General features: G+C 34.9%; 1 protein-coding gene across 3 annotated transcripts in view; it reads right to left on the bottom strand.

The window, feature by feature from the left end:
- Window positions 1-12,781, bottom strand: part of ERO1B (endoplasmic reticulum oxidoreductase 1 beta) — a 40,305-nt gene that overhangs the window by 2,099 nt on the left and 25,425 nt on the right. The window contains exons 7-16 of one of the 3 annotated variants that reach the window (XM_013943743.2): window positions 11,927-12,047; window positions 11,790-11,836; window positions 10,599-10,610; window positions 8,196-8,222; window positions 6,666-6,758; window positions 6,263-6,509; window positions 5,309-5,378; window positions 4,150-4,236; window positions 2,438-2,571; window positions 1,388-1,545 (exon numbers count right to left, since the gene is read on the bottom strand). In XM_013943743.2, the coding sequence (XP_013799197.2) occupies window positions 1,485-1,545; window positions 2,438-2,571; window positions 4,150-4,236; window positions 5,309-5,378; window positions 6,263-6,509; window positions 6,666-6,758; window positions 8,196-8,222; window positions 10,599-10,610; window positions 11,790-11,836; window positions 11,927-12,047 (899 nt within the window). In that variant the 3' untranslated portion in view covers window positions 1,388-1,484. The remainder of the gene's footprint in view (window positions 1-1,387; window positions 1,546-2,437; window positions 2,572-4,149; window positions 4,237-5,308; window positions 5,379-6,262; window positions 6,510-6,665; window positions 6,759-8,195; window positions 8,223-10,598; window positions 10,611-11,789; window positions 11,837-11,926; window positions 12,048-12,781) is intronic. The other 2 variants (XM_067293371.1, XM_067293372.1) reach the window with 2 other exon arrangements.

Raw genomic sequence — 12,781 nt, 5'->3', positions numbered from 1 at the left:
AAACAGAGGACACGGAGCACACTCCAGCTCTCAGAAAATCTCAACTGTAAAGGACCACAATATGGAAGCCAATACAGTTACAGTAAGTTATATAAACAAGTCACAAAAATCTGCTTGGGTGAGAAACGTTTAAGAGTTTAAGAGCACTTTATTCTGTGAAGATTATTACTTTTATAAACAAAAGATAAATATATCTATGCTGTACCAGCTTTTCCTACATTCATAACTCCTACCTCCACTTGCAAACAAACTTTAAAAAAAAAATTACTTCACTTTAAATTTAAACCAATATATAGTTGCTACTAATCAGTAGTACTGTTTCTGAATTTTGGACAATGATAAATTATCATTGACATTTGTGGACAATGATTAAGTAATTTCTTATTTTATGCAAGTTATATCATTAATATACCCGTTTTATTATGCTGAATATCCTTTTAAAGAAGGTACAATTAGGGATTGCATAGATAGAATATGCAGTATTAAATGTCAGTATGATTATGAATTTTAAAAAGCATCTTTTTTTAAAAGTGACTATAAAAACAAGTTATTACATTTTTGCACTGACCTTTTAACATAGCAGTAAAACATAACCCATTGAGCAATGGAAAGAGATTTTCTCTTAAAGAGAAAAATGTGCTATTTTAACATTTTAAACATTAAAAGGACAACTTCTGGAAACTGAACTTGTAATTACTATTTGGAAGAAGATAAAAGGGGCTAGATGCAAACTTGATTGAGCAAGGCTTTTCTGCTAGCAGCACACCACTAACCATCCCCCTCCCCTCCACAAGCAAATGCAGGTAGCCAAGTTAAGGGGCTGCAGAAAAGTTACCTCCAACTATACTGCATCAGAGATAAGGTGGTTCTTCTAAAGTGAAAAGGAACCTTTTAAAAGCACCAGATAGGAAAAAAATCTTGGTATCAGCACAACGCAAAGGAGCTCAGCGAGAAATAACATTTTCTGCTCAACAGATTTCCTATTTTTAAGTAAGCTTCATAATTACAAGTCAGAACTCAACAAGACCCTTATCTCCTTTTTCAGTTTTTCTTTTACACAGCCAGAATCAGAGTACCCAAACCTCAGAATATACCAAAGCTCAGTACTGGGCATGAGGGGGAGGCAGGAAAGAACAACCTCTCACAGGAAAGGCCAAGTCAGGATGGAGGTACAGTAATTTCATATAGAACAACTATCTTTGAAAGAAAGGGAAATAAAGAAAATTTAGAAAGTGTCAATACAACAGAATTGTGAGCAGAGAACTTAAAAAATAAACAGATTAGCATAATTTACATGTTTAAAAACTATATACTTCATTCATAAATATCTTTTCTAATAGCCATTCTTAGTTTAAACATAAATATTCAAGTTGGTATTTGATTTTACTTTTGATCAGTTCATAAGAGTCCAGTAAGGATCAGTTCCTTCTGCTCAACGCAATCATGTAAATGATCTTCACTAATGGGTTGTGCAAAGGCCTTCATTACCTAGTTTGTTGTAATAAAACTTTAAAATTCTGCAATTCCTTTATACTCGTGGAAAGCCTGTAAAAGAAACAACCCCCCTAAGTGTTAGTAAGTCAGCCGTAGGAGAAGTGCAAAATTTTTGGGGGGTGGAGGGCGCAATTCTATCCCAAAAAATTAACACGCTAAGATACTATTTTTCTTCCAAAGATCTACTATCTGGCACTCCATTATATTTGAATAAAACATTACAGGGACTAAAGTTTAGATATATTTAAAATTGTCCTCATTCAACATATCTAAGACCTTACAACAGAGGTAATAATTTTTAATATCCACACTCTTTTAAACAGAAACATAACTAGAAGTCTTTATGCTCAAGATCTGAAGAACTAGCATGATGAACAAAGCAAATTCTACATGTCTTTTAAATCTGTTGGAAAGTTTTATTTCATCACTTGAACAGACAAAATTATTGCCGTTTTCAAAAAAAAATTAGTCAAAACTAAAGATCTAACAAAAATAATCACACCACACAGAAAATCTGAATGCCTGGGGGCATTATAAAAAACAAGGTATTTTTGTTTCTTTTCACTACTTTTTATGTATATCCATTTAAAACAGAAGTGCAAAATGTATTTGTAGAACAGTTGTAGTCAGTGTTCCAGGTTCAAAAAGGAGGAGACATACCCAAACTCTAATAATTAAGACTGTTCAAGAGACTGAAATCCAGCTTTCATAAGATCGAATTTATGAGATCTGGGATAAAGAGATGAATTAGATCCCAACATAAACAAAGCTAATATTCAATACTTCACATTCTCAGTTTGATGGCATTAAGTTTATCCATGCCACTACTAATTACTCAGCCTTTAAAACTTACAGCCACATGATCAATACCATCTTTTCACAGATCTTGTGCATCAACACTGAAGATTTTTTTTAAACTATACAAGTGACAAAATAAACCTACCTTCCAAAGGCATTTACAAGAGCAACTATTTCTTGACGTGTGAGTTGAAAACCTTTTGATGGACTATTCTCAGGAAGGCTCTGTATTTCTTTTTCAGAAAATAAAATCTTCAGAGCAGTTCCTAAGCCTTGAGTCTACAAGAAAATTAGTGTTTTCATATCAAAAAGATTACTCCTCTTAGTCTCAAAAAATTGTAAAGAAGTTACAAAATTACTAATTCAGACAAACATGCATTACCAATTCTTATATACTGACACTCCCTCAACCTAAGAATACTTTGCATGCAAACCAAAACACTAATGCAAATGCATGCCAACGGTTGTGCACTAAGTTCATTCACTTAAGAACATTTGTTCCTTCAAATGTACTTGCTCTTCCTCTTGTTTTTAATCTCTTCCTTTCCCATCTCTTTTCTTGCCAGCCATATCAGATGCACCTGAAAGCAGACCTGTTAACAACACTTCCAGCTCCCTTCCCCGCTAACAGTACAGATGCCTCACTGCTGTGGGAGCTGTTAGATCAGATCTCCCTCTTCTTTCCTCCCCCACTTTTTCCAAGTCAAACTAGGTTTTTAATATTATGAGGTGTCACAACACATCTCCTGCTTTTTCCATATCCAGTCTCAATGGTGGACACTGCAGCTTCAGTTTCAACCCCTATTTTCTGCACAGGAGTAGAACAGAAGAAGCTATTCTTACTTCCCCTTTTAATCAGGCTGGGAAGAACCACTGGCTTTTGACACAAAGTGGTTGAGGCTGGATGCAAGAGAATTCTAGAGGTCAAGAGATTCATCTGACCCTACTTCATTTTGCATGAGAAGGAAAAAAAAATGATTAGTAGATCAGAAACATCGGCTAGGACAAGACAAGCAGAACGCTGGGAATTCTGCAGAGGCCACTGATTTTTCTGTTGTTACGAATTTTTTTTTTGAGAACTGTACTCTGATAAGCCTAGTGTTATACAACAGTAGGCACCCCAAAGTACCAACTATCCTCAGTCTAGACTTAACATTAACCTTGAGAGTTAAAATCTTATTCTCAATAAAATAAAAATATGAAGTCTCCAGAAACAGACTTTTTTAAAAACTCTCTCGTCTTTACTGTGCATCTTGCAGTACTTTATAGTTCTCTTAAGACCACCCTTCAGGTGGTAAGGTATCTCTACTTTCATTTTTAAAAAGTTCTAAATCCTTCGGGTTCTAGAGAAGTTTCTAAATCTAAGCAAAACATGTTATTTGTTTGCTGGCTTCTGCATAAATTATGAAAATCTGAATGACTACTTTTTCTTATGCCTCAACTTGTGGAATTAAGTCTCATGTTAAACTTTAAAAATTGATCAAGCAAGTGCAGTATTTCCAGGAAGGCTTCCCGCAGCTGACTCTGCAAGGCTTATCTGATCAGTGAATACAGATGTTGATTGCCAGCAAAACTTTGCCTTTGAAGCATCTGCTCTAAATCAGATTTCAGAGAATACAAACTATACTTTTTAGTCAATAGAACAGCTGTGGAAAGTTTTTATCATTTTATGTTTCTAAGAAATTAAATTTATTTTGTTTAAAAGTAAGCTAAAAATACCTTTATTTTGAATATATAAGTAAGGATATCAAACAACCAAACATGTGCAGAAAGTCTAGATATTTAGGTAAGAGACATCCTGCCAAACTGAAATAGATGCTAATCTCCCAACCCCAATACACACACAATAAACCATACCTGCAGTTTGCCCCACAATCTGCATTTATCACATCCAACACAATCCATTATGCGGGATATGTTCTTGAAATGTAATCTAAATTCTTCCTAGTTGTCAAAAACAAAAAAGGTTAGCTTAAAGTACTTACAGTTTTATAAAAACAGGTTAACTAATTAAGTACCACTAGAGTATCAATCCTCTACTGCTAAGACTGTACAAAACCTCTACCACACAGGCCAGGCCATAACAAAGGTCTGTGTAAGCCTAGTATCTTCTTTCCAAGCTCAGCATTTCCTGAGCTGTAAGTACTGTATCTTTGTGTCCCTGCCAGATTTTTCTTCCATTAAATTGTCCAATTCCTTTTTGAACACACATGCATTTTTGACACACAGGTGAACAAAGTTACAATTCACAAGAGACATTTTCTGTTCAAAGCTATGGGCAGATTGTTACTTTGCAGCTCCAGTTAGAGTGAAAGCTATGGGACCTGCCAAGGAAACAAAAGCAGCACAGAACTAATTAAGATGATCTAAATTAAATATTTAAGGTCAGAAAAAGACTATCTGGGCTATAAACTATTAGCATCTTTTTATGCTGATAAATTCCAGCTACTACCAAAATAACTACTAAAACAGACTTGCACCTTTATTACTATCAGCCACACTACAGTTGTGGAATTTTAATGCATACCAATTTGAACAACAGCCTGTTAACATTGGAAGTCACTAGGCAACAACAGCATTTCCATTAGGTTCTTGCCTCTAGGAACCATGCCTTTCTAATGTTAAGTTCATTCTTGTTCATCCACATGTACATATATACATAGGGCATTTGTTTTTTAAGAAAAAAAAAATCACTGGATTTTTCCTTTGGGAAACCTATTCTATTTAAATACAATATTGCTTCTAATAGACTTATTTGCCTCACCACAGTCCTAATGGCAGGCCCAAGGCACTAAAACAGAGATTTCAGTCTGTTTGGGTATGAATAACACCTTTCATTCATTTAGTATAAAGTAGATTAAGAAGCCTTGGATATCATTCTGTAAATTCTTAATCCCTGCCTTTTATACTTTATTTTCCCCATCTACCAGAAGTGTGCTGCTGAGAGAGGTTTTCTAAAATAAAAACAGTATTTTGTGTGTTAATCAGAAACTAGCGATTAACAATACTACTTTACCTTTAATGACTTGGCTCCTTTTTTGTCTCCAGCAAACATGGACTTTTCATCAAAGTGCATACGGAAGGACCTAATAAAGACAAAACACAAAAAAACTGGCATAAACTACAATGTACCATCAAGCTCACTGAGCAGCGGTTATGATCAGTGTAAGCTGGCACATACAAATCCATACACAAAGACCAATATACTAACATAACTAAGAAGAGTCCAATATACTAACATTCAGGATGTGAAAGAGATACTTTCCTGAGTTCGTAGTCTTCACAGAATAGCTCTGCAAAATTTTACTGAATAGTAGCAGTTTCACTATTTAATCTTTATAACTTGAAACATGTTATTTACAGTTTTGTTGAGAATTTTCTTCACTCCATTTCCACTGATCAATACTTCCTTCTAATACACAATACAATCCTTTTAATATTTGCCTTTTGGCTTGATCAGTTGTCTGACCACATCTCAAATACCTAGCAAGATTACAACTAGAGAAAACAACGAAGCCACAGAGCATGTTACCTATCACAAAAATTAGTGAGAAGGTGAGCAAAGAAACTGAACTGAAGAACCTTACAGAGCATACAGAAGAAGGGAGGGACGGCTAAAACACCAGAGCTAAAATCTGTGCTAAAAATTGGATTAGTCACTGGATCATTAAAAGACTACATGTAGCATTCTCCTTTTCCAAATAAATTAGGTGTCTCATATACCGAAGAGTTAAAAAAACAACAAACGGGGTGGCTTTTTTTTTTTTCTTTTTTTTTTGATTGGCATATTAGAACCTCTGAAAAATATTTACCTCTTCTTGTCAAAAGTACAAGTTCCTCTTGCTCCCCCCACGGCTTAATTTTATTTCCTCATCCTACATAGTCCAAGTGTCATCTATTTTCACTTGAGAACATAATTGAGAACATAATTGAGAATTTCAAACTAGTGATAAAAAAGTTTATGCCTTACTTTGTATCCCTGAAGATATCTAGTAAGAGAGCTTTAGATTCAGCATCCTCATGGCCATTTCCAGTGTAAAGGTCAACAACTGAACGCTCAAAGTATGGTGCAACCTTTGACAAAGCACGCAGCTCTATCAAATATAGAAAATACAAGTTTTTGAGCCTCCTTGGTCCTTCTCCTTTTGTTTCAATAGGGTCAAAGCGGCGAGTGAACTCTTTCACATTTGGTCCCCAGCGAGGCTTTCCCCAGGTTTCTAAGCCAGAAAAAAAAAAAAAAAAGAGGGAGGGGAGACAAATATATTTGGATGAGGACTACAACTAAGTACACACCAAAAATATTCAGAGAAAACAAATACACATCAAGGATAATACAGAAGTCCATTCAGCAGTTTTACCTAGACTTAGATTACCTTCAAGAAGATAATTTGCACATAGATGCAAGTTGATGCTAGCATGAAGTCCAGAAATGAGTTTATAGAATACTCTTTTCTCAAGGCAAAGACCTGTCCAGGAGAAAGGAAAAGAAAAAAAGACAACAAAAAACAAACTAAATACTTGAAATAATGTATTAAAATTAACACATCATGGCCTTTCACATAAAGTCTGTCATTTAACTTTCAAGAGTTACAATTACAGTACTTCAGCATTATTTTAGCAGTACTTTTAATAAGTCCTTATATCCATCATATGGAAAGTACACATCTTATTTTTTACATAAACAAGCCCTAAGAATAAAGTTTGACATTACTTACTCAGTATTTTAGTGCTCTAATAAATGCAATCAAATGATTAGTATCTGGTCAATTAGTACCAATAAACTGCCACGCAAAAATAAGATGTTTATGTTGTTTGAGCAATGAGTTTAAAGTAGTTTTGAATGTTTACAATCTGGAAACCAGAACTATACTATGACCATCCTTATTCTCATGAAAGCTACAATTGAACTAGGGTAGCTATTTTATGGGGAAAAAACCTTACAGCATTGCAAAACAGCCAAAATACTTCTTCACAACTGTACTGCAAGTTCACTGAAGACATAAATGCACTGAACAAAACTTTGAAAGTATGACTTTGACTAAAAGAATTTTACATCAGAACAGAAGTGTAATGGCACAGGATGGGCAAAATATAATTTAAATGTAAGTTAGTTAAGATAAAGCTTACAACAAGAGACAGAGACTACACTTGGAGTTAAAGTTCTTGAATATCGTTTTGGGCAACTTCCCTGCCACTCCAATTTCCACAAACCAAAGAAGGTAAAGCTGATGGTGAAGACTGTCTGTAAGTGATGCTGAGATACGGCCTCATTTAGAGCCATCACTGTATTTCAAAGAGCATGTGAATTTGCATGCTTTCCTACAATAGCACTGATTAAAAATTTTCAGCAGAGAAGTAAAGGAAATGCAGAATTAACTAAGTTTAAAACCCAAGTACCTTTTCTTCCTCAATTTACTTTTTTTTTTGCACATCTCCAATATACATTTTGTAACAATAATTTGCATTTAAATATGAACAAGCAGCAATCTGTTTTGCCTTTGAACACAAATTGTTCATATGTTAGTCAGTTTGTATACTGGGGACAGAACCATCAAAAGCTTTAACGCTTTTTAAAGCTGTTTTCAAATAAACTCCCCTAAGCAATGCTACTAATTATCATGGCTTAGCTTATATACCTAAAATGGGTAGAAAATTCAAAGTAACTGGTATCGAAGTGAACTTCCCCTTTTAGAAGATTAAACATTGAAGCATTTAAGTGGTGCACCATCTAAATGGGTAAAAAGTTTTCCAAAGGCCCTCAAGCAAAAATATTCTTTGAGTGACATTCAGAAGTTCTGCACAATTTATTAAAAACCTACACTATGAAAAATATTTGGGGAGAGGAAAAAAGTGCTGTGTTTCTTCTAGTGAATTTATTATGTTAACCATCCAAGAGGCTTTACCTTCTAGCCATGTGTAGAAAGATTCTCCTGTAAATATAAAACATATAGTTAAATGAACAGTATTCAGTTTGAACATTACAGTATGTCTATTAGCTGCCAGCTAGTCACAAAGCTAAATAATTTAGCTATTCAGTCACTGAGGTGACTGGATTTTGAGGTTAGTTTAAATCTGTTAGAGTCAAGAAAAAAATACAAGAATGAGCATGACTAAGCTACTGGTGAGGGCATTCAGAAAGCAGAAGCCTGATTCTATGTACTAGTGGTGAAGGACATGTGACAGAAGAGTAAATGTGCAAAGAGGAATGTCTATGGAAAAGACATCTCATTCACATTCCCTGCATCCACCTCTGATCATATACTTCACAGCAGTCATTTAAAGAACAATTATTTCCATGAGCAGAGGAACTACTGAAACCTGGTTTCCAATAGATATCATTTTAGATACTCCAGGTTTGACACCATGGGCCAGCATCCTTGGTTAAATATTGTATTACCCAAACTTGTAGATATACCAGTTCTTTACTGGATCTGTTCTTAGGCTCTAAGCTCACAAAGACCTTATGTATACTAAGTTTCGATAGATTCAGCTTCACATAGGTAGTAGCACCCTTTCTGTACCGCATCATGTTGGACATTGTTAACAACAATGAAAAACTGAATCTCTGTGCTCTGATTCAAACAAAGAAGCATTTAAGATAAAGGAACAGACTGTTATTGTATCAGAAGACATCTAGCTAATCTCTTGCAAACTATGTACAAATAGCAACATGTCCTTAAGTCTTACATCAACTAAAAAAAACTCATAATTTTAAAGAGTCTGCTGAGCAAAAACTGCTGAATAAGCATTCAGCACACAAGACAGTTGTACACTAAATTAGTCTAAGCATCAAGGTAGTGCTTTAAAGCAATCTTAGCTTTATATCATAGCTAGTATCAAAAAGGTAAACATTATTCATTTCACCAGAAAAAAAGTAAGTATTATTTCATTACTACCTTTAAATGAGGATTCTCCAACAGTCAACATTAACTAAACTCAAAGCAAAGAGGAAAATCCTACATTTAGGAGTTTCACAGTGATCTCTCAAAGTTCTTTTTCTGTTACATGCAATAAGCAATTAATTCATGCTCTTGAAACATAAGGTGGGAAAAAAATCCTGCTTATATTTTTTTAAATCCTGTCCAGTAAAATATCTTTTCTATAAACATTATGTATTTGGATTCAAAAGACAGCTTTTTTTGGCTCAGCAGGTCACAGGAGATCATTGGTAAGTATTAAAAACACTTGGCAGGTTTAATATTATTACCTACACTAATTAGCTTTCAACCCATTCTTTTCTGAGAGAATAAGATGCATGGTGCTGATTCCTCACAGAACTGGTAAAGCTGTATATAATTTTGAAAACATCCTTTCACTGACTGAATTAAATCATTTCTCTGTTTTTCTATCTTAAATAGGCTTCCACCATTCATTCTCTCACTCCCTTTCATTGAAAAGGGGAAAGTTGTGTGCTATCCAAAAATCAATTTTCAGAACAAATTTGCAATTTTAATAAAAATTATAATGACCTTCGAATTTTTCAAGAGACTTCAAAGGAGCACAGTTGCCACTTTGTCATCACAAGCCTCAGTCATCTAAAAATGGACAAAAACTTGATCTCTCTGATCAAAAGAATTTTGGATTAAACATTTTAGCCCTAACAGATTTTTCCCCAATCCCTTGAATAACTTTCACCAATTTTCTCTGTCTCTTCCTGCTTCTGCAACCTTGTTTTGGGTATGGAATGACCAGAAGTCACCATGATAATCCTACCAAGCATGTAACCACCTATTAAACAATACAAACTAACACTTATTTCCTCTGCATCCTAAGTGATAGCCTTTACTTTGTCTGTTACTGTGCAAAAGGTTTCCTGTAGGCTCTCCACACTGACACCTAGATCTTTTGCCTGAGAGCTTTTAGTTAATGGAAGATTCTTAAGTCTATCCCATTGTGGACAGACCCACTGCTTTTTCCTCCCCACCCTGCCCTTGCTTTCCCCAAATCAAAAGAACATTCAATGAAGTACACAAAAAACCTGTCCCTATTCTTTTAAGGAATCAGACACACACACGTCTGGAGGAGACCCCAGACTCAAGAATCTTTTAATTTATGTGTATCTACTCTTCTTGCTAGTAAGGTTATTACAACAATACAAAAACTCGGTAACAAGGATAAGAACCAACAACAGAACTGTATTGCGTCCTTTCTCACTCCTTTCCCTTATTCCAACTGAAAGAACTGTCCTGATAAATTACTTTGATAAAAACATAACTTTCCTACCCTCTAATGCAAGTGTATCAGAAGCCCAAGACTCTGCAATGCTTACTTCATTTCTAGAGGTTAAGCATAATAAGATGACTTACCATCATCCCCTCCTAGGAAGAGAGGGGGGGGGGGAAAAAGACCATTAAACAGACCATTCTCACAGCAAAGCAGTAATGAAACAAGCTTTACTATAAACACTAAAAAAAGCCTAAGAAACCTTCCAAGAAACCTTACTGAATCTATCAGAAAATGTAAGCAGCTTTCCACCTTCTTCTTCCTCCCCAAAACAAGCTGAGACTAAAATACATTACTATAGTAAAGTCACTTGGAATTTAAAATGTTAATAGCATCTGATTTATGCATTTTTTTTGAAAGATATGTTCCAGCTTCAGAAAGCCAAGCAGGAGTCATGTTCTTCAGTTCACATTATTCAACAATCTGACCGGTGCTCCATTTCGGAATTCTGATCCACAAGTTAAACTACTTTTACAATTCTTTTTGTGTGTATACACCGGCAGTACATTAAGAATAACACAATAATTACAACCTTATGTCTCTTTATATTGCTCGTGTTTGTAATCTGTGGTGGTATTTTCTAACTTAGTCATTGGTTATTAGTTCATTTTTATGGGAGCGACAAACAGATGGGGGAAAGCTGTATACAGATCAGTTAGGAACACAAACTTATAATTTTCAATTTAAATTGGAAAATTTTAAACCCAAACCATTGGCATACATTACAATATTAATTTTAATACATTTCTGAAGATAACTGAGCATTTCCTAAGAATCCATACTTTCTTACAACAGTGCAATTATTTGTACATCTGTAATATACTAAATATTAATTATGGAAAACTTATAGCTATATTACATTAGGATGTCTGTCAGCTGAAGTGACTAATTTAAATGCTTTAGGGAAAAAGGACAAGGGAAGACTATAAGAGTGGTGAAGAGTCTTGTTGAACTTTAATCCTTCAACTTCTCATCCACCTTGGAAAATTACTGTAACACTGAGCCAGTAAACCGTTCTAGATATACTTGAATTCTCATGTCAGCTCCACTGACATTGATGAGCCTATTCACATGAACAAAATTAAGCATGTATGTAACCAAGCATGATCATGAATCTAAATCTAAATTTTGAAAATAGATAGCTACTTCTACATAAGAGGGAGGAAAAGAAAAGAGCACACCTACTGCCTGAAGAATATTATTTGCATCACTTGCACTGCAACAGTCAATCTGTTAAAAAAAACTTCATTAAAAATAAAATAGGCAAGACCCACCCCTACTAGGCGCCAGTGGATTTAAAGGACGATAGACAGATCGAGGCCTAGAAAAAGAAGTTAGAAAATACAAAAATCAGTTCTAAAGTATGTTGAAGTGCAGATATAAAAACAGACTCCCTCTCCATCCCAATTACTTGAAGCAGTTTTCTTCATAGATGCTGTTCCACACTCTCCACGCAGAGGGCCCTTTGTATCCAGTGTAGCGTTCTGGATTCAGCAGCAAATCCACATACTGTGCATCTGGGGATCTCTCATCTAAATCAGAAAATTTTTGTTATATATTCTAGCTGATCATTTAAAAAGAGACTTCATTTAACAAAAACAGTTGCAAAGAATTAAATATGAGCTTCGATACAATACTATTTTGCCTTCTTCTTGGATTATAAATGCCCTGTGCATAACAATACAGCAACATACACACCAAATAGAAACCCCAAAAGGATATGATTTCTTCCAGTCTCTTGTTCTGCCATAATTTCTGCTGTCTGAACACTTTCTATGGGGTCAGTCAACAACACTAGCAACACTTGTCACAATGTATGTGTTCTCTCACCTTATAATAAGATACAAATAGTGTTTTGTTTTAAATGGGCTTCGAATTAAGGGTTATTTGTCTGGAAGTGTTGGGGGAGAGTGTTAAATGGGAATACTACTAACTGGTTTTCTTAGGAAAGACAAGGTCAAAGTGGTGCATCTTGTAGTTGGAACATACTGTGCATTTATTGGCTAAAACTTTTCTTCCCCCACCAGATACTCATTTATACTGGCAGAAAGCTAGGCTCACATCACTTAATTGAATGAACTCTCAGTATATACTAGATGATCTGTTGGTTACAGCACAAAATATGCTATTTAAGCAGAATTTCAACAAGTTATACCCTTGTCTCTAAAGTTCACTTCAAATTTCAGGCAACATACCCAAAGAAAACTGTTAAACTGCTCTCTCTGCTTGAAAACTCTGTAGGAATAAAAACTTAAGTTTTGAGTTA

Source organism: Apteryx mantelli, chromosome 3 (assembly GCF_036417845.1).
Source record: "Apteryx mantelli isolate bAptMan1 chromosome 3, bAptMan1.hap1, whole genome shotgun sequence".
Classification (NCBI taxonomy): Eukaryota; Metazoa; Chordata; class Aves; order Apterygiformes; family Apterygidae; genus Apteryx; species Apteryx mantelli.
This window is presented reverse-complemented; position numbering and strand designations above follow the sequence as displayed.